The sequence below is a fragment of the Rhinatrema bivittatum genome, chromosome 5 (genome assembly GCF_901001135.1).
Source record: "Rhinatrema bivittatum chromosome 5, aRhiBiv1.1, whole genome shotgun sequence".
NCBI classification, from domain to species: domain Eukaryota; kingdom Metazoa; phylum Chordata; class Amphibia; order Gymnophiona; family Rhinatrematidae; genus Rhinatrema; species Rhinatrema bivittatum.
Window position 1 is genome coordinate 366605261 of NC_042619.1, and position 22269 is coordinate 366627529.

Sequence of the window (22269 nt, forward strand, 5' to 3'; positions counted from 1 at the left end):
GAACCTGTACTCTGACCTCCTTAAAGAGAGATCTGTTACACATCTTAGTTATTACTACTACTAAGTCCTCCAGGATAAATAAGCAAATAAACTGGTATACTTTGATTCCAATATTTTTACATTTGACAGTTATAATTAGAAGAAACTGGACTTGGAAATTTGCAAACAAAATAAAAATGTATGTATGTAGCATGGAATAATTTAAAGTTTTGTGCTGTACATGATGGAGGCTCTCACTAACATTGCTGCCATCATACTTTGTGTGCTTCTCTAAGAATCTAATTAGATTGCTGTGCCATCACAGCAGGAAGGCATCCCCATAGATATAACAATTTCTGATAGCACTTTCATAAAACACTAGTCAAAGGAATGCCACAAACTTTCCCAATTTGCTTCCCACTTTGGCAAGCAAAGTGGGAAACTTCAGAAGTATATCAAGTACTAATCCATGTACCAAAATTCTGAGAACAAATCAAACAGGTTCAGTAAAATCATAGTAAGTTTTCATAGACTCATTTAATTATCCTTGCCCAACATAAGTCAACTGAAAATACTTTATAACTAATAAAGTCATATGATAACCAAATTACCTTATCAAAGCAAGGAAATCATCGCTCTTTCTTTCACTAAACCATGGTGAAAAAAGTCACTGTTTTTATTCAGCATTATAGTTACATAACAGTTGTCTGTTGATCTATTACTAGAGAAAATGTAAGAATTTATTAAAAATCCTGAAAGACAGATTTTTCTCCCTCAAATGATTTCAAAAGTATGCCTTTATGCCAATTTCAAACAAATCAAATTGATCTGTCATAGTCAGTTATAGCAATTGTCAAGGCACAAGCTCAGCTCTGCATTCTAGCTATCGCTTGCAGTAAAAAGATATCAATTATGTCTGCAGATAAAAATGCATAATCCCTTTATTTTATATTGCAACAGAAGTTCACATTACACACACAGAAGACCAGGGAAAGGTAAACACTTTACTTCGGATATGATTCCTCAATGGCATAAATTTTAAACCTATCATTTTTATGCCATAAACAAAAGTGATTTTGGTATTTACTTTCTAAATGCAGGTTAGGAATATAAAGCATAAATAGACCTCAGTATTCAATTATGTGTCTAATTCTTAACTAATATTAGAATACAATTTAAAAATTTTTTTTAGGTACATATGCCAACATTTTTGAATTATGTTGCAACACTGATCATGTGCCTTGATAAAAGAACAACGAGTCATTAAATAAGTATTAACATAACATGTAGGGAAGACTTTGGATTGTCTATTTAAAATGTCAACGTAATAGGCAATTAACATACTACATTTTAAGGGCACTTCCACTTGCTTCTCATTTAGAATACAAGAACTTGCTATCTCTCTCTTCATTTTATCCTATAGCTGTTTGGCAGAAATGCACTTTCCCCAGTAAACTTTAAAAAATAAAGCAAACAAATCCTCTCCACCCCCCCCAATATACCTAATATCTATTCTGTCACATACCAAGAAATAGAATTTGCTAATGAAACACAATATATTACAAGACATGTGAAGACAACAGTGAATTGAGATTTGTGTTTAATTTGTTGTGCTGTGACTAAAGTAACGTTCTCAAGGTTGCAGTTTAACATTCCAAGTTCTCCTTACAACTTTATTCAGTCTAGAGGTTTTGCACATAAATTCTTTGGGGCTAGAACAGCAGTAATTGCAAAACACTGTTTCCAGGACTTCAAGTTTCAAAAGTACAGTTCCTGATTTGATTAGATAGGGGGAAAATAGCACATACTTGAAGGTTACACGGTCTACACGTGATGGCAACAATTTTATTGGGAGAGTACTGTTTTTTTTTTTTGTTTTGTTTTTTAAATACTCTTAAAAAGGCTCAACTTCAAGCAGTAATAACACAAGCAAAAGTGATTTAACCCTTAAAATAAATATTTCAGAAAACCTCTCTGTACATACAAGTGAAAGAATATGCAACACTTTCACACTTAAAAAAAAAAAAAAAAAAAAAAAAAAAGGATTTTGTTCATATAAGCAGCTGAAATCTGCTGTTCCAGCCCAATGTCCCCAATGAACAAGGGAGGCACAAACACAGGTGACTACTTGTAGCTCACTATCTTATGTTTTTTTTTGGGACAGGGATATAATTTGCTTTTATCCCTTTTGTTATATTCATATTTCTTTTTTTTTTTCTTTTTTACAGCATGCCAAATCCTTTGGCATATGTAATGGCCTTCAACAATCTCTCTTTCAGTTTCTCTTTGCTGGAGTACTCCGGAAGCAAAAGGACATTAAAGCATGTGTGAGATGTGGGGAGCCTGCAGGAAGAGAAAAGGCAATATTTTAATAGGAAAAAAAACCAAATGCAGGAAGTAAGATATGCAGAATTTTCTTATTACATTCAAAATTAATCAGGAGTCAAATCTTGACCTACATTACTGTGCACCAGCAAGATTTCAGATAGTAATATAGTAACATAGTGAAAGATGGCAGATAAACACCAAAAAGGTCCATCTAGTTTGCCCAGCAAGTTTTTATTTTTGGAGTAGTAGCAACTGCAACTCTGTGCATTCTACATCCAAGGCCCTGTTAAGGGTAGCAACACTGCCTCAAGCAAATAATGTAAATCTATTCTTAGGGCAATTTTCAAACAGGATTTCTGTCGGTAAATGGGGTGTTTGCCTACAGAAAAAAAAAAAACACCGAAAATTCTTTGCTCATCCCCTCTGGGGAGAGAAAGAGTTGCTTACCTGAGTAGGTGCTCTCCAAGGACAGCAGGAGGTTAGTCCTCACACCCAGTATGGCATTTTCTTACGTTCTTACACATGGGTGAGATCATCAGATGGATCCTGATGCAGAAAACCTATGTCAAAGTTCCTAGAAACTATGAGCACGCTCAGCATGCCCTATACCACGTGTCCACACGGGGTCCCTCTTTAGTCTCGTAACATAGAATTATGATAAACAAAAATAAAAATAAAAGAAAGCCAAATCCACAGGGTGGCGGGCGGGTTTCTTGAGGACTAACATCCTACTGTCCTTGGAGAACACCTATTACAGGTAAGCAACTCTGCTTTCTCAGAGGACAAGCAGGATGGTAGTCCTCACACATGGGTGAATCCCTAGCTACAGGCGGACCTCACGCATCACATAGATAGGATTTTAGCCAGTGCTGGGGAGGAGCCGGCTGTCGTGGTACATGTGGGCACTAACGATATAGGAAAATGTGGAGGGAGGTCCTGGAAGCCAAATTTAGGCTCTTAGGGAGAAAGCTTAAATCCAGAACCTCCAGGGTAGCATTCTCTGAAATGCTCCCTGTTCCACGTGCAGGTCCCCAGAAGCAGGCAGAGCTCCCGAGTCTCAATGCGTGGATGAGACGATGGTGCAAGGAAGAGGGATTAAGTTTTGTAAGGAACTGGGGAACCTTTTAGGGAAGGGGGGAGTCTCTTCCGAAGGGATGGGCTCCATCTTAACCAGGGTGGAACCAGACTGCTGGCGCTAACCTTTAAAAAGGAGATAGAGCAGCTTTTAAACTAGAACAAAGGGGAAAGCTGAGAGTCGCTCAGCAGCACATGGTTCGGAGGGAGGTATCTTCAAAGGATACTAACGATGCATTAGAATTAGGGCATCTCTACAGTGAGCTTCCAATAATAAGAAAAGTAGTCCAAGTGCCTGTAACTAAAAACTCACCTGAGCTAAAAAATTCTAACTTATCCCTATCAATTAAAAAGCAGAATGAAAATACAAACAAAAAACAAACTTTGAAATGTTTGTATGCTAATGCCAGAAGTCTAAGAAGTAAGATGGGTGAATTAGAATGTATAGCAGTGAATGACGACACAGACTTAATTGGCATCTCAGAGACATGGTGGAAGGAGGACAACCAATAGGACAGTGCTATTCTGGGGTACAAATTATATCGCAATGACAGAGAGGAGCACCCGGGAGGTGGTGTGGCGCTTTATGTCCGGGATGGCATAGAGAAACAGGATAAACATCCTGCATGAGACTAAATGCACAATTGAATCTTTATGGGTAGAAAACCCTTGTGTATTGGGGAAGAATATAGTGATAGAAGTATACTACTGTCCACCTGGTCAAGATGGTGAGATGGACAGTGAAATGATAAGAGAAATTAGGGAAGCTAACCAAACTGGTAGTGCGGTAATAATGGGAGATTTCAATTACCCCAGTATTGACTGGGTAAATGTATCATCAGGACATGCTAGAGAGATAAAGTTCCTGGATGGAATAAATGACAGCTTTATGGAGCAATTGGTTCAGGAGCCAACATGAGAGGGAGCAATTGTAGATCTAATTCTCAGTGGAGAACAGGATTTGGTGAGAGAGATAAGAGTGGTAGGGCTGCTTGGCAATAGTGATCATAATATGATCAAATTTGAATGACTGGAATGGTGCCAGTAAGCAAATCCATGGCTCTCGTGATAAACTTTCAAAAGGGAAACTTTGATAAAATGAGAAAAATAGACAGTGCAAGAGGTGTGGTCATTGTTAAAAAATACCATCCTAGAAGCACAGTCTAGATGTATTCCACACATTAAGAAAGGTGGAAAAGGTGGAAGGAAGGCAGAACGATTACCGGCATGGTTAAAAGGTGAGGTGAAAGAAGCTATTTTAGCCAAAAGTTCTTCATTTAAGGCCATCGCGGAAGGATTAAATGATTTCTTTGCTCCGGTGTTTGCTGAAGAGGATGTTGGGGAGATACCCATACTGGAGAAGGTTTTCATGGGTAATGATTCAGATGGACTGAACCAAATCACAGTGAACCTAGAAAATGTGGTAGGCCTGATTGACAAACTGAAGAGTAGTAAATCACCTGGACTGGACGGCATACATCCCAGGGTTCTGAAGAAACTCAAACATGAAATTTCAGACCTATTAGTAACAATTTATAACCCATCATTAAAATCATCCATTGTTCCTGAAGACTGGAGGGTGGCTAATATAACCCTGATATTTAAAAAGGGCTCCGGGGTGATCTGGGAAACGACAGGCCAGTTAGCCTGACTTCAGTGCCAGGAAAATAGTGGACAATGTTCTAAATATCAAAATCACAGAACATATAGAAAGACATGGTTTAATGGAACAAAGTCAGCATGGCTTTACTCAAGGCAAGTCTTGGCTCACAAATCTGCTTCACTTTTTTGCAAGAGTTAATAAACATGTACAATAAAGGTGAACCGGTAGATGTAGTGTATTTAGATTTTCAGAAGGCATTTGACAAAGTTCCTCATGAGAGGCTTCTAGGAAAAGTAAAAAGTCATGGGATAGTTGGCGATGTCCTTTCATGGATTACAAACTGGCTAAAAGCAGGCAACAGAGAGTAGGATTAAATGGACAATTTTCTCAGTGGAAGGGAGTGGACAGTGGAGTGCCTCAGGGATCTGTATTGGGACCCGTGCTTTTCAATATATTTATAAATGATCTGGAAAGAAATACGATGAGTGATGTAATCAAATTTGCAGATTATACAAAATTATTCAGAGTAGTTAAAGCAGATTGTGATAAATTGCAGGAAGACCCTGTGAGACTGGAAAATTGGGCATCCAAATGGCAGATGAAATTTAATGTGGATAAGTGCAAGGTGATGCATATAGGGAAAAATAACCCATGCTACAGTTACATATTAGGAGCTACCACCCAGGGAAGAGATCTAGGCATCATAGTGGATAATACATTGATATCTTCATCTCAGTGTGCTGCGGCAGTCAAAAAAGCAAACAGAATGTTGGGAATTAAAAGAAAGGGAATGGTGAATAAAACAGAAAATGTCATAATGCCTCTGTATTGCTCCATGGTGAGACCGCACCTTGAATACGGTGTACAATTCTGGTCGCCGCATCTCCAAAAAATATAGTTGCGATGGAGAAGGTACAGAGAAGGGTGACCAAAATGATAAAGAGGATGGAACAGCTCCCCTATGAGGAAAGACTAAAGAGGTTAGGACATTTCAGCTTGAAGAAGATACGGCTGAGGGGGGATATGACAGAGGTGTTTAAAATCATGAGAGGTCTAGAACGGGTAAATGTGAATCTGTTATTTACTCTTTCGGATAAAAGAAGGACTAGGGGGCACTCCATGAAGTTAGCATGTGACACATTTAAAACTAATAGGAGAAAGTTCTTTTTCACTGAATACACAATTAATATCTGGAATTTGTTGCCAGGGGATGTGGCTAGTGCAGTTAATGTAGTTGGGTTTAAAAAAGAATTGGAGAAGTTCTTAGAGGAGAAGTCCAATACTTGCTATTAATTAAGTTGACTTAGAAAATAGCCACTGCTATTACTAGCAACGGTAACATGGGATAGACTTAGTTTTTGGGAACTTGCCAGGTTCTTATGGCCTGAATTGACCACTGTTGGGAGACAGGATGCTGGGCTTGATGGACCCTTGGTCTGACCCAGTATGCATGTTATTTTCTTACAAAAGGGGACTAAAAGACACCTAACCAGCGGCAAACAGGCACAACCACCAGTGTTGTTGGTAACAGAGGGGGAGACAGCCTGAACCCAAACAACAGGCCCTAGGTTGGGAGAGTCGGGTTCTACACATCGAACAGGTTCTGGAGGACAGACTGGCCAAACCTATTGTCACATCGGCCATCCCTATCCAGACAGCAATGGTATGTGAGTGTGCGGAAAGAGCTCCACATCACAACCTTGCAGATCTCCACGGGAACTGCTCGCATGTGGGCCCACCAACACTTCCATGGGTCTGACAGAATGAGCCTTGGCATGATCCTCAAGGTGCAGTCCTGCCTGGGCATAACAGAAGAAGATGCAATCTGCTAATCAATTGGATAGTGTCTGTTTGGCAACAGCAATACCCAACCTATATTGGCGGGACAACTGACTGGTTAAGATGGAAATCTGTCACCAGCTTAGCTAGGAACTTAGGGTGTGTATGCAAGACCACCCTGTCATGCTGGAATTTAGTATAAGGTGGATAAATCACTAAGGCCTGGAGCTCGCTGTCCTTGTGAACTGAAGTGACTGCCACCAAAAATATGACCTTCCAGGTCAGGTACGTCAGGTCACAGGAGCGCAGCAGCTCAAAAGAAGTTTTCATCAATGAGCTAACACCATATTGAGGTCCCAAGACATGGCAGGAGGCCTTAGAGGAGGCTTCAATTGAAGGAAGCCCCGGATGAAACATACAACTATAGGCTGTACAGAGATGGGCATACCATCTACAACTTCTACAGGTGTAGAAGGTAATCAAGCAATATTTGTGTGGGGCAAGAGAACTGATCTAACATAGAAATGATGGCAGAAGACCAAACGGCCCATCCAGTCTGCCCAGCAAGCTTTCACACTTATTTTTCTCATACTTATCTGTTACTCTGACTGCTGAGGTCAGGGCCCTTATTGGTAACTTTTTGGTTCTAATGTCCTTCCACCCCCGCCACTGATGTAGATAGCAGTGCTGGAGCTGCATCAAAGTGAAGTATCAAGCCTGTTTAGGGGTAGTAACCACCACAATAAGCAAGCTACTCCCACACTTATTTGTTTACCCAGACTATGCAATTCAGTCCTTGTTGGTAGTTGTCTGACTGGGGCCCTCTGCTCACACCACACATAAAACCTCCTCCACTTCAGTCCGTAGGACTTTCCAGTGGAAGGCTTTCTAGCAGCCACCAGGACACATCTTCCGAAAGATCGAGTGGCTGTAGAATTAACCTCTCAACATTCAGGCTGAGGGCAACAGGGCACAGAGGTTGGGATGCCGCAGCCTGCCCAGATCCTATGTGATGAGATCTGGGGAGGTCCCCAGACTAATCGGACTCCGGATGGACAACTTCTGAATGAATGGAAACCAGGCCTGTCTTGGCCAGTGAGGGGCTATGAGAATTATAGTCCCTCTGTCCTCGGAAAGCTTCAAGAGTCTTTGCCACTAAGGGAATCAGAGGATAAGCATACAGAAGCCCTATACCCTAATGGCAGATGAGGGCCTCTGAGGCTGGTTTACCATCTATCCTGTGCAAGGAGCAGAACTGAGGTGCCTTCCTATTGCAGGGTGATGCAAACAGATCTACGTCCGGGCTCCCCCAGAGACAGAATATCTGATTCGCTACCTCCTGGTCCAGAGACCACTCGTGGGGTCTGAAGGCTCGACTCAACCACATACTCTGTCCTGGCCAGGTACATGGCCCTGAACACCATCCCATGGGACAGGGCCCACAAACAGATCTGGACCACTTCCTGATACAGGAGATACAATCCCTTGCCTCCTTGCTTGTTGACATACCACATTTCTATTTGGTTGTCAGTCTGGATCAGGACAACTTTGTTGGACAGCCGATCTATGAAAGCCCATAGCATGTACCTGATCACCCAGAGCTCCAGGAAGTTGATTTGACATGAACATTCCTGAGCAGACTATAAGCCCTGGATGCCGAGGCCATCCACATGAGCTCCCCACCCCAGGGTATATGCATCCGTGGTTAACACAATTTGAGTGTGAAGACTTCGAAAGGAGATTCTCTGTTCCAGATTGGAAAGAACCCGCCACCAGGACAAGGAGTCCAGGAGGGATGGGGTGACTTGGATGAGATCTTGGAGGCTCTGTGAACATGGGAGTAACATGGGCATGCCAAGGGAGTAACATTGGATGGTCGTGGCCATGTGACCTAACAACCTCAACATGGGCCAAGCCAATAACTGTTGGCTCTGTTGAGCTTCCACTACAATGGCCACTACTGTGATAGCCCTCTGGCTCAGCAGAAAAACCTAGGCCTGAGCCGTGTCTAGCAAGTCCAATTGAGGTGATGAACTGAGATGGGACTTTGGGTAGAGAATGAAACCTAGTGACTTCAACACCCGAATGGTCAAGTGCATGGACCTGGCTGTCCCTGCCTAAGATGTACTCTTGACCAGCCAATTATCCAGATAGAAAAAAACATGCACTCCCAGCCTGCGGAGGTGTGCCGTGAGCACGGCCAGGCATTTAGTGAATACCCGTGGGGCGGACGCGAGCCCGAAAGGCAACACACAGTGCTGGAAGTGCTGTTCCCCCACTACAAATTGGAGATACTTCCTGTGACGGTGGAAGATCTTAATGTGAGTGTATGTATCCGGTAGTTTGAGAGAGTATAGCCAGTCCCTTGTTGCAAAAGGAGAATCAAGGTGCCCAGGGAAACTTGAAATTTGTTCAAGGCCCCCAGGTCTAGGATGGGATGAAGTCCTCCTGCTCTCTTTCGAATAAGGAAGTACCTGGAGTAAATTTCCTGCCCTCTTTACCATGATGGAATGGGCTTGACCGCTCTGGCTGTTAAGAGGGAGAAGTGCTCCGCTAGTAGCAGTTCCTTATGCACTACTGACCCCCAATATGGGCACGAAGGCCAATTTGGAGGGACATCCAATAGATTTAATTGGTACCACTGATGGACGATGGACAGAACCCACTGGTCCAAGGTTACACTGGGTCACTTATTCATGAACAGCAGCAGCCTGCCCCCAACCGTCTGGGTATGGGCGACTAGCTGATACTCTCTGCAGCCCAGTCAAAACCTCGTCCCTGGAGCTGGCTGGGGCTTGGAAGCTCTCTGCTGCCTGGGACAGCTGCAAGAGCTCTGATGTTGAGGGCCAGATCAAGGAAGCAGACGATAAGTTCTTTTTGGGCGAAAGGGCTTCCTTGGCCCCTGCCTCAATGGCCTCCTGGAAGAGGATGGGTCCGGAGCGCTGGCAGAGAGTTATTGGAGGGGCTCATGATTGTCCTGAACTTGGGCCACAGTATCCTTTACCCTATCTCCAAAGAGATTCTCTCTTGTACATTGCATGTCAGTGAGTCATTCCTGTACCTCCCCCCGTTGGAGATCTGAGGTCCACAGCCATGCCATTCTGCGAGCACTTATTCCTGCTGCAGAGATTCTCGATCCCATCTCAAAAACATCATAGGCTGCACAGACCTCGTGTTTTCCACACTCCAAACCCTTGATTACCAGCAGCATGAATGTCTTGCTGCTGTTGAGGCAGCTGCTCAGCCATCTCCTGCATCTGCTTCCAGATGTTCCACAAATATTGGTTCATGTAGAGCTGGTAGTCAGCGATGCAGGCAATAAGCTTAATGCCTTGGAACACCTTCCTCCCAAGAGCAGCCATTGCTCTGTGGTCTTTCCATGGGGGCACAGAGGAGTGGATCTGAGAGCACTTGGCCCTCTTGAGAGCGGATTCAACCACCGACTGGTAAGACAGCTGATGCTTATCGAATCCGACAGCCTTCTGGATTATGTAAACCCCCATCTGCCTTCCTATTGACAGGAGACACTGTGAGGGGGTGTTCCCAAATCCGTAACAGAAACTCCAAAAGGATCTCATTTATCGGGACCACCACGATTCCCTTAGAAGCCTCCATGAACTGAAGTATCTCAAGCTTCTTGTGCCTGGCATCTGCCTCCTTCAACATCTGGAACGGTATGGCATCCACCATAAATCTCACAAAACCTGTGAAAGTTAAGTCCTCAGGCAGAGACTTCCTTTGCTCCTCTGGAGGAGAAGGGTCTGATGGGAGACCATTTGAGTCCTTGGAGGAAGATTCCATCTGATCACCCCTCCAAGGATCTCAGGGACCCTTATCCTCACTATATGTCACAGGGGATGGGGCCCTAGGTGCTCGGCCAACGTCCAGAGCTACAGGTACCAATGGAAGTGGACATGGGGGCTATAGGTCTCAGCGATTCCACTGGCCTCAGTGGAGCTTCCTCCTTGGTGGAACCGGTGACAATCACCATACTGGTAGGAGATGGCCCTGGTGCCAGTCAGGAACAGATGCCAGCTGGGTTAGTAACACACCGATGAGCACACTGAGCTTCTCCAGAAGCGATATAAGAACGGGCAGTATCTGCTCCAGTTCCATTGGTGCCACAGGACCGTGGCTCTGCAGTGCCAGCTGGACCCAACCCCACCTCCTCGAACACTACTGATGTCAACACAGACTGGGAGGAAGGAGGGGTGGCCAGATCTGCCTCAGACTGACAAGGGGGATCGGCGACTGGCACCAGGATCGATGGAGACCATCATGGACCCTGGGTATCAATTGAGGACTAGTGTTCCTTGCCACAGGGTCGCTTTGGAGGCATTGCGGCAAAAGCTGGTGCATCCTCTTGCCCAGCACCGACGCAAATCTGTGCTGATGCTTCTTGGTCTTCCCAAGATCCTCGGCCCGGTTTTTCCCCAGTACCGAGGTCAAAGATGATGAACCTGGAGTCCTCGATACAGAGGAAATAGACAGTGGTCTGTCCCTGGTAGCCTATCCAGCAGCGACCTCTATGGAATCGACGACCCTGCTGATGTCGATGGCGAGGTGTCCATCGGTGCAGCTCAGAGGTACTTAGATGCTGATGGGTTGGACTTCTTTGATCCAAAGAGGTGCTCCATCTTGTCAAGCCTAAGCCAACATCCCTTCGGAGACATCATGCGATGCCCCCAGGCAGAGGATGCAGACTTCATGCGGATCAGTGATCGACATGGTCCGTGGGCACTAGGGGCATCGGCAAAAACCAGACATGGCCATGATAGAGCAAAACAAAAGGGCCGAAGGAGAAATGGTGGCGGCGGGCACCGATGACCAGCGTCACCGAGGCACTGCCACCACAGGAGAATTGACTGCGAAAGGAATCTTACCCGAAGACGTTGAAAACCCTGACTGGGGACACTACGGGAAGGCAACGAGAGGGACCCAATGACAGAACAGAGAGAAAAGAAAATCTTTAAAACGCAAAAAGAAGTTTTCCATTAGGCCAAAAAGCCAAAATGTTTAAGAGCTCAATCAACTGCGAGGTTCACAGCTCCGTGGAAAAGAATAGACTGAAGAGGAACCCCGCTTGGACTCGTGGTATAGGGCATGCTGTGCATGCTCACTGTACCTGGTCAAAGTTTCTAAAAACTTTGACATAAATTTTCCGCATCAAGCTCCATCTGATGATTTCACCCATGTGTGAGAACTAACATCCTGCTGTCCTTGGAAAACACCTGTTACAGGTAAGCAATTCTGCTTTCTCCCCACAGAGGGGATGAGGAAAGAATTTTTCAGTGGTTTTTTTTTTCCCATTTACCGGCAGAAATCCTTTTAAAAAAATGCCCTCTCAAGTGGATGGGAATAAGCGTAGTGTGACCCTTTGTTCTATCACATTTACTTGTTATGCTATGTAATATAACACCTGCCCACTGTACGTGTTTGTTTGTAATAGCTACACTCAATAAAAAAAAAGTTATAAATTGAAAAAATGCCCTCTCTAAGGATATATTTACATTATTTACTAGTAGCAGTGCTACTACCCTTAATAGAAGGCTTGATGAGCATGCTCAGAGTGCCTAATCAAAGTTTCTAGAAACTTTGACATAAGTTTTCCACATCGGGCTCCATCTGTCATCGTCACACATATGTGAAGACTAACATCCTGCTTGTCCTTGAAGAAAAGAGGTGACACTGGCAAAGAATACTCATGGAGTTTTATTTTAATTTCTTTATTATATCTCCCTATACATACTTTCCAGTAGGGAGTCTGCAACTGCAAATTCTGCAGATGCTTTTACATCCGCAGTTCACATACTTTCAAAGGGAACTTCTACAGACAGTTTCCCTTTGAAAATCAGACTGCTGGCCTGTGGGTACTTGGGTCTGCAAGATACACAAATGGACTGAAAATTGCTGTAAACTGGAAAAAAAAGTAATTTGGTGATATATAGATGCTTTCATTCAAAGATATTCTTTGGTTACATGCCTGTACACACTGTGCAGTAGAACTTCCATACATAACAGTTCATTTCAGTACTTGGATATGGGAAGGAATATTGTTGCACAAATGCATGAAAAATAATCTGGATAAGGAGAGAATGTGATTTTCTCACGATCACAAAGTTGGAATCTAATGTAAAAGGCTAGTTCTATGTACCAATCACCATCTTTGTAACTGTCACTTATTATAAGGCTCAAAGCAGTGTACCCCACATGTTGCATGACAAGATCTCTCAAATGTCTATTGTAACAACATGACACATCTGCAACATTCAAGGACCAGAGTTGACCATCACTAAATTAAAGGAAGAAAATCACTTTATTAATATCTAATATTACCTTAGTCAAACGTTGTACTAGGACCTACTTTGTAATGGAAGACCTGGCCTTCAAGAGGCTTGCTTGCCCAAAAAAAGTTAACATTCAAGAGAACCAGTCACAATTTACTTGTTTTTAAAATCTGCAACGTTGTATGTAGCATCCGAAAAACATGGGCAACTTATTAGCCTTGCCATTAGTCCTCTACAGTGTCAAAACAGGAGATCTGAGTTTCGCTCCGAGCTCAGGGCTCCTTGAGCTAGTCAGGGCTGAAAATGTTGCTGCAACAATTCCTGGTAAGTAGCTTGAAGTAACATATGTTATTCTAGATTGGTATTCTTCCACAGACCAGATACAGATTATGGAGAAGCTGCACCCTTCTTTCTAAGCTACAGGAGGTCACCAATGAACGTGGTAGTCAAAGTATTAAATCTAGAAGGAGAAATAAACTGAGACCAATCTAACTCTGAGTGACAATTTTGGGATTTTGAATTGCTCGTACTCTGGAAAATTTGGAAACTGCTCTATTTACCCACACTTACTTGGATGAAACAACTATCAAATCTAAGATAAATGAAATTTTATTTTTCAAACAAATATAAATGAAAATTGGTCCTTACCTGCTAATTTTCGTTCCTGTAAATACCATAGATCAGTCCAGAAATGTGGGTTGTGTATCCCTACCAGCAGGTGGAGTCAGAGAACAATTAGAACTTTGGGCACTGCTACATAATGAGAGTGCCACCTGCAGTCACTCAGTATTGACCTGTACCCAAGCCCATGCTAACAGAACTAAATAACGAAGGGTAGCACCCAACCAAATTTCCGGACTTCGTTGCTGGCAAAAACTAGACCGAACAACTGCTAAAAACTGCTCCATGAATGTCTGCAAAAAAGGAGCTTCAACAATAAATAAACTTAAGCAGGTTCTGACCAAGACAGTCTTTCGGTATCTGAAGAAAGGGGTGGGCCTCTGGACTGATCTGTGGTATTACAGGAACGAAAATTAGCAGATAAGAACCAATTTTCATTTCCTGAACATACCCAGATCAGTCCAGAAAAGTGGGATGTACCCAAGCCACCCTTCACTGGGCGGGAACCTGAAAGACCCGCACGAAGCACACTATCCCAGAAGGACTGTTCATCAGAAGCCTTAACATCCAATCGGTAATGTTTCATAAAAGTGTGAATAGACGACCACACTGCCGCCCTACAGATCTCCTGAGGCGACAGTAACTAACACTGCTCAGGAGGTAGCCTGAGCCCTAGTGGAATGAGCTCTGAAACCCAAAGGCACCTGACGCCCTTGGGCTATGTCTGCCGCGCAAATGGCTTCCTAATCCACCGAGATATGGTCGCCTTTGACTCTTTGTCCCCCTTCTTTGGGCCACCAAAGAGAACGAACAAATGATCAGAAAGTCTGAAGTCATTGGTAACCTCCAGATAACGCAATAAGGCGCGCTGCACATTCAAAAGATGAAGGTCTCTGTTCTGAGAAGACTCCCGGAACCAGTTAGGGAACCCCGGAATCTCCACAGTTTGACATGAAAGGCTGAAACCAACTTAGGGACAAAGGATGGAACCGTACGTAACGATACCCTATCGTCATAATTCCGAAGAAAAGGATCCCGACAAGACAGCGCCTGCAACTCTGAGATCTGATGGGCCGAGCAAATGGCCACCAAAAACACCGTTTTCAAAGTCAGATTTTTCAGGGAAACTCCACGAAGAGGCTCGAAAGGAGCGCCACATAGAACTCGCAGGACTAAATTCAAACTCCAATCCGGACACACTGAACGGATGGGAGGGCGCAAATTTTTGACCCCCTTAAGAAACTGAGCAATATCAGGATGCGCTGCCAGTGAACAGCCAAATTTCCCCACAAGGCACCTAGACCTGCAACTTGTACATGAAGGGAATTGAACGACAAGTCCTTAGCGAGGCCCTGTTGCAGAAAGTCAAGAACCCGAGGAACATGCACCGCTAAAGGGCCGCAGGAACGCTGATGACACCACGTCTCAAAAAGCTTCCAAACTCTCACATAGGCCATAGAGGTGGCTGGACATCTTCGCCTGTAGGAGGTTGGAAATGACTTGTTCTGAATAACCCCTCAAGTGTAAACGTCGCCTCTCAAAAGCCAAGCCGCGAGAGAGAAGCGATCCTCCCGATCCGAAAATATGGGCCCCTGACGGAGCAGATGCGATAGATGAGCCAGCTGAAGTGGACCCTCTACAGCCAAGCATACCAGATCAGCGAACCGCAGACGACGTGGCCACTCCGGCGCCACCAGAATCACCCTTCCCAGGCGCCGCTCTATGCAACGGAGAAGCCAACTTATGAGGGGCCAGGGTGGGAAGGCATACAGCAAAATCCCCGTGGGCCAAGGACACACGAGAGTGTCTATGCCCACCAAGCCCTGTTCTCGGCGATGGCTGAAAAAACAAACTCTTTTTGTGTTCGCCTGCGTTGCTATCAGCTGAGAAGTTCCCCATCTGGCGAAAATATGATTCCACGCCTCGAGAGATAGTTCCCATTCCCCTGGGTCTAGTTGCTGACGGCTGAGATAATCGGCTTGCACATTCTCTACTCCCACAACATGGGATGCGGCAATGCCCTCGAGATGGCGCTCTGCCCAGGTGAACAGAAGACGTGCCACCAGTGCTACAGCAGGACTTCGAGTCCCGCCATGCCGGTTGATGTATGCCACCGTTGTCACATTGTCCGAGAAGACTCGCACCATTTTGCCCTGGATCCAGGGAAGAAACGCCCGCAGGGCCAGACGTACAGCCTTGGTCTCGAGCCGGTTTATGGACCAGGATCTTTCCATCGCCGACCAGAGCCCTTGAGCGGACCTGTCTGCACACACCGCCCCCCAACCTGAGAGGCTGGCATCGGTGGAGATTATCAGCCAATTCAGAGTGTCCAAATCCACCCCCGTTCCAGATTGTCCAGTGACAGCCACCATGACAGACTGGCTCTGGATTCCGGAAGTAGAGGCATTGGTAGATGGAACTGCTCTGACACTGAACGCCAGCAAGACAAAAGCGCACGCTGTAAAGGTCTTAAGTGAGCGAACGCCCAAGGAACCAAGTCCAAGGTTGAAGCCATGGAGCCCAGGCCCTGAAGATGATGCCACACTGTGGGATTGTTCCTTCGAAGAAGGGAATGTATTTGTTCCTGCAACCTCCCTATTTGGTCTGCCGCTAGAAACACTTTGCCCAGCAAGGTATTGAATTGTGCTCCGAGATAAATCAACTTCTGAGTGGGTTCCAAGTGACTCTTCTGCACATTGATTACCCAACCCAGGGATCACAATGCGAATATCACCATGTGCACTGATCTTTCGCAGTCCTCCCGAGACTTTGCGCGAATCAACCAGTCATCCAGGTACGGGTGGGCCAAGATTCTCTCCTGAAGAAGGAAGGCTGCCTCCACCACCATCACCTTGGTGAACGTGTGAGGAGCTGTTGCGAGACCAAACGGGATGGCTCGAAATTAGAAGTGCTGTCCCCAAGACCTTGAACCACAGAAACCTTTGGTGATTCAGCCGGATCGGAATGTGTAAATACACCTCCGTGAGATCCAGAGAAGCGAGAAACTCTCCTTTTCGAACAGCGGCCATCACTGTCCTCAGGGTTTCCATATGAAAGCGAGGAACCTGAAGGCAACGGTTCACCTTCTACAGACTGAGGATGAGCCGAAACGTGCCCTCCTTCTTGGGGACCACAAAGTACACGGAGTACCGACCTCATCCCTGTTGAGCCTCCGGAACTGGGACAATAGCTTTGAGCTCAAGAAGTCTTGACACGTGAGGCCTCTTGGGACTCCACAAAAACCTCCCGGACCGGGCGCAAGAATTCCAGTGCATACCCGTCTTTGATCACTTCTAAGACCCAGCGGTCTGATGTAATTCTTGCCCATTCCGTGTAAAAGTTGATTTATCTGCCTCCGACAGCTTTGACGACGGAATGGGTGCTCGTGGCTTCATTGGGGGTTTTTATTACTTCCTGCACCAAGATGTCACGAATCTCTTCCGGGCTGGTGACCCCCTCAAAAGGACTGCTGGCACCCTGAAGCAGGTTTAGAAGCAGGAGGTGCAGAGTATCTACCCGCTCTGAAGCGGCGAGAGTCCCGAAACCTAGCTTGAGGAGGGAAGGCTTTCTTAGAAGATCTTTTATCTTCTGGCAACCGATTGCCCTTGGATTCGGCAAGCAGCTTTACTAGCTGATCCAGATCCTCCCCAAAGTGGAGCTTGTCCTTAAAGGGTAGATTACAAAGCTGGGACTTTGAGGACAAATCCACCGCCCAATTTCACAGCCAGAGGAGACGCCGTGCTGACACCAAAGACACCATACCTCTCATCGAGGTCCTCACCAGATCATACAAAGCATCTGCAACATAAGCGATGCCTGCTTCTAGGCGGGCGGACTGCAGAACCCCACTGTCACCCGTACCGGCCCCAGCAGCCGACTCCTGGACCCAACACAGACAGGCCCCTCTGCATGAGGCTAGTGCAAACCGCTGCCCAAAGGCTTAAGTGCTGCAACCTGGTCATCGGACTCATCAGGATCATCAGTATCCACATCAGCCGGATCCGGCCGCTGATCCAGGTCTGCCGCCCCTACTACCCCAGAAGTCGGCGTCACCCCAGACCCTGGGATCGGATCTCGCGTACCCTAGGGAGAATACACTATGGGGTGAGCCTAATCAGAGAGGCGCTGGCGAGGGTCCAAACCCAGACCTCTTTTCTCAGGCGGGTCCGAACCTGCCCCCAGGAGACCGGGCCGCTTTACCGCCGAGCGTTTTCTTGCCAGGAAAGCCTGGTGCATAAAGAGGACAAATTCTTGGGAAAACCCCTCCAGGTCCCCCTCCCCCAGTGATAACATCAGGCTAGAATAGGCGGAGAATCCTCTTCCTTCGAAGACGAAGGCGAGACAAATGTTCCCTCCCCGAGGGAGGAGGCAAGAAGCCCTGAAGAGCCCTCTAACCCCGGGGAACACGCTGCGCATAAGGAGCCCGCATCTAACGCCTGACCGCGTGACCCGCACGTGCGGTAGGCCTGTGATTCTGTTTTCGGTCCCATCTGAAGTGAAATAGAAAAGGGCAAGAATAAAAAAAAGAAACGCTCGGAGCCGCGACGTGGAGAAAATTTCAGTCAGGCAGGACCAGAAAAAACAAACTTTTCGTGCTGAGGGCTAAGAGACTACCAGCTGAGGAGAAAAAAAAACGTGAGCAGTCGTGCCGCGGGAAAGGAGCCTGTCTATAGTGAAATCGCAAGGCTCCCAGCAGGAAAGCAGCAAGTTAATGAGGTACATGGAGAAAAACTCATCCTTGCCCTCAGAAAACGACCCGCAGCCCCGGAAGCTGACAGCTTCCCCGGCCGGCCTTAAAAGACCCGGTCCCTCCTGCACCTCTCTTTACCTCAGCACTGAAGACTGTCAGTTAGCTGCAGTGAAAACAGCTCTTTTTTTTTTTTTTAATTAAACTTTACCAAGACACAGAAAAAAGCTGTTGTAGGAGACAAGGGAGCAGCTGTAGCAGAAACGATGGTGAGTAGCCATGAGCTCCTGCTCGTCAGACACGAACTATGGCAGGCGAAACCCTGACAGGAATATCCAATTCCCTGGACGCCCGGCTTCTACCGAGGGATGGCCCATGAAGGCGCCTAACACCTCAGGATGCGACCATAAACCAAAAAATGAAATTCAAACTAAATAAAAAATATAACTAAAGACTGCAGGTATGCATCTGTACCACCCGCTGGAGTCAGAAATACTGAGTGACTGCAGGTGGCACTCTCGTTATGTAACAGAGTCCAAAGTTCTAATTGTTCTCGGACTCCATCTGACTCCATCTTCCAGATCAGTCCACTTTTCTGGACTGATCTGGGTATGTTCAGGAAGATACAAATTTAATATGTATCGATGTTAATTGTTTTTGTTATATAGAAACTCGGCTCTTTTTTAATAAAACAAATACAAGAATGGTATTACCTGTCAGTATCTGGACCATTTTTGGCTATAATCATCTTTAATTTTCCTAGTCCTCCCACAGGTGCTCTGTCTGTGCCTGTTGTAAACTGCAAGAACAGTCTTTTCTGTTCATCTGCAAATGAATGAACTATGTCCCAGAATTCTCTATTTGATGGAGACAAAGAAGAAAATATTAAAATGGTTATGCACAATGTATACATATGATGCAAGCCTCAGATTATATAGCATAATGCATATCTGTATAAAATTCATGTATATATAAATCTATATATATATATATATAGATATATATACAAACATACATACAATATACTTATAAACAAACCCATACGCACTGCTAAAAGGAGATTTTCTTTACCAGCTGTTCCTGTTCTATTAACTTATATAGTGGCTAGAATTTGTAGGTTATTATTGTTCAAGGAGTTTTAAGGCTAGCAGTATTTTTCCTCCAATCCAGAAATTGTCTTGTGAACCTAGGCCAACCATTTCCCAACAACAGATCTCCCACTCCGATCTGAGCACGTCTCCAGCACTGACAGACTGTAATACATACCTCTTCAAGGTTATTAGCTATGCTATACAGGGCAACAGGTCCAGATAAGAGTGATTTTGACTACTGTAGAACTTAAAGGTACAAGAACTATCAATATGGAAAATTCCCATTATTTATTTATTTATTTTTAACTTTTATATACCGACATTCTTGCATTAAATGCAAATCATGCCGGTTTACAGTGAAACAGAAAAAGCAGGAAAAAATTCCTTAGTCGAATACAATGAAACAGCTTAGTTAACAAAGGAAACATAAAAATAAATTTTTACATATACACAAAGGTTTGCACGAAGGGGTGCATAAAGGGGAGAGCCCCTTTGGCGCGCGACGCCTGGTGTTGAGGCTGTCTTAACTGTCCGATGTTAGTGACGTCATGGGGGGGGGGGGGCGGGTCTAATGATCGCAGCACTTACATCGCTGCTTCTTTCCAGTTCCAGGTGAAGATCAAGCTGTTTCCTTCACTTCCCCTCCCATGACTGTGGGATGAGAAGCGCTGCAGGGTGCCCCTTGATGTTATCTGGTGTGATTATATCACACTCCTCAACAGTCAAAGCTTGTATGACACAGCACAGCAATTCTGCACACAAAACTTTAAAATTCTGCAAAACTCTGCATATTTTATATTGGTCAAAATAATTTAAAATTTAACACAGAAAAGTTATTACTCAAAAATGCAGTTTTAATTATTTTGAGAAGAATTCTCCTGAAAGTACACTTTAAGAGTATCCCTTCCGACTCTCTCCTTATTCCCATGGCCAGACCCCTTTCACTCTGCTCTCAGAGGCCTCAACTCCTTTGCTCTCCACTCTCTTCCGTTCTCCTCCACACTCAATCCCTTCCACTATCTCCACCCCCAGCCATCCACTCTCAGAGACTGACCCCTCTCTCATAAAGCCTCTCACACAGGTTCCCTCTCTCTCTTGCACACATACTCTCCTTGTTGCTCTCACATACCTATGCTCCCTCTGTCACTCAAGCACACAGAGGCTCCCCCCCCCCCCCCCCGGCTTTCTCTCTCTCGTGCATATATACAACTCACGCAGGCTCCTTCTCTCCCACATACACACCCTCCCTCTCAAACACACACTAATCTACCTTCATACAGGCTACACACACTTCTGCACACAGACTCCCCTTCTCACACACATGCATACACACAATTCCTTTTTCACACATATAGGATCCTAATCTCTCACTCACATACACACTCCCTTACACAAGTTCCCTCTCTCTGGCACACACACTCACCCTCAGCGCACAGTACACACTTCTTTCTCACAAAGGCTTTCTTGCTTCTCCTGTCTTTGCCGTGAACAGGTTGGGATCTGCTCGCGGCCTGACTTTTCTTCTCCTACAAGTGGTATGGGCTCCACTCACAGCCTGGCAGCCTTCCTGTTCTTCTGGAGGAAGCGGGATGGGCTCCGCTTGCAGCTGGTGACTTCCCTGTGCTTCTACTGTGAGTGGGATGGGCTCCGCTTGCAGCCTGCAGGCCTTTCTACAAATTTTGTGCAAAAATACAAATTCCATGTAGCAGGGGAATTCTGCGCTCCACTGAAGTGCAAAATTCTACTACGAGTAAGATGTGTATTAAGTTAGTCCTATAAAAAGTTATCACCTACAACTTGTTGCATGACCTTTAATTCAACCACAATTCTTTGCCCAACAGCTTGGTGAACTTTTCCAAAAGGTGGTACAAAATGATGTCCATTTATTCATACTGTACTTGGTCATGAAGATATGAACCTGACTAGCCTGTTTAGTCTCAGAGGTATTCTCTGAGTAGGCAGTAAAACAAAAGCTGATATTTGAAAAGCTTTTAGTGCTTTATCAACACCAAAACAACCTGTTCTGTCTTATTTAAATAGTTTAAATCATAAAGAAAAAAGTTATTAATGTAGAGACCAATTCACCTAAGTAAATTGCCCTCTTCTGAGTATGTAAAAAGTACAGTCAGAATTCACAACACATACTTTCAGCTGCATTATAAAGGAGACATTCCTTTGGGTGTTTGGTTGGGAGAGAAAACAGCAATTTTTGGATACCCTCACAAAACAGTATGTGCAAATTTTTAACATATGCATTTTTCACAAATTTTCGAAGGGAAAGTACTGTAGCGGCCACAGGAATAGTTCAGGAATACAATAAGACTGGACCAACTTAGTTATGGTGCAGGTATTTATTTACAGTGCTTCAATGATACAAGAATCAAAATAGTAGCTCACCTTGCGTCAGGTAAAACTAACAGGAAAACGTCTACTGTCTAAGTGTATCATGAGGTCCTACCAGCTCCTTGAGTCCTCCTCAAACTCTCTAGACCTGGGCTCTTATGGCAAGATGAAGAGAACCTCCCTTCACCCAGAATCCCTTGCAATCTTCTGCCTTACGGAGACCTGGGTTAAAAAACTGAACAGGGCTCCTTAAGGTAGAATGGGGGAGAGGTCAGTAAACTGCACCACAGTACTTTATGGTTTCCCTTTGAAAATTTGGGCAAAATGCATGCATTAACATCATCCACTAGTTTGCAACTATGTGGTCTGTTTGAAAATTCTCCCCAATATACTACAAACTTCTCTAAAGAAATACAGTGCAATTTCACCTTGTTAGAATTCTTGGGGCTATGGCATAAAATAGGCAAAACAATTTCC

At 44.9% G+C, this 22269-nt stretch overlaps 1 protein-coding gene across 2 annotated transcripts in view; it reads right to left on the reverse strand.

Annotated features, from left to right (window-relative positions):
* Positions 1-902: 902 nt before the first annotated feature.
* Positions 903-22269, reverse strand: part of UBE3A (ubiquitin protein ligase E3A) — a 266472-nt gene continuing 245105 nt past the window's right edge. For both annotated transcript variants that reach the window (XM_029604748.1, XM_029604747.1), the window contains 2 exons: positions 19072-19215; positions 903-2322 (listed from right to left, as the gene is read on the reverse strand). In XM_029604748.1, coding sequence (XP_029460608.1) covers positions 2202-2322; positions 19072-19215 — 265 coding nt within the window. In that variant the 3' untranslated portion in view covers positions 903-2201. The remainder of the gene's footprint in view (positions 2323-19071; positions 19216-22269) is intronic.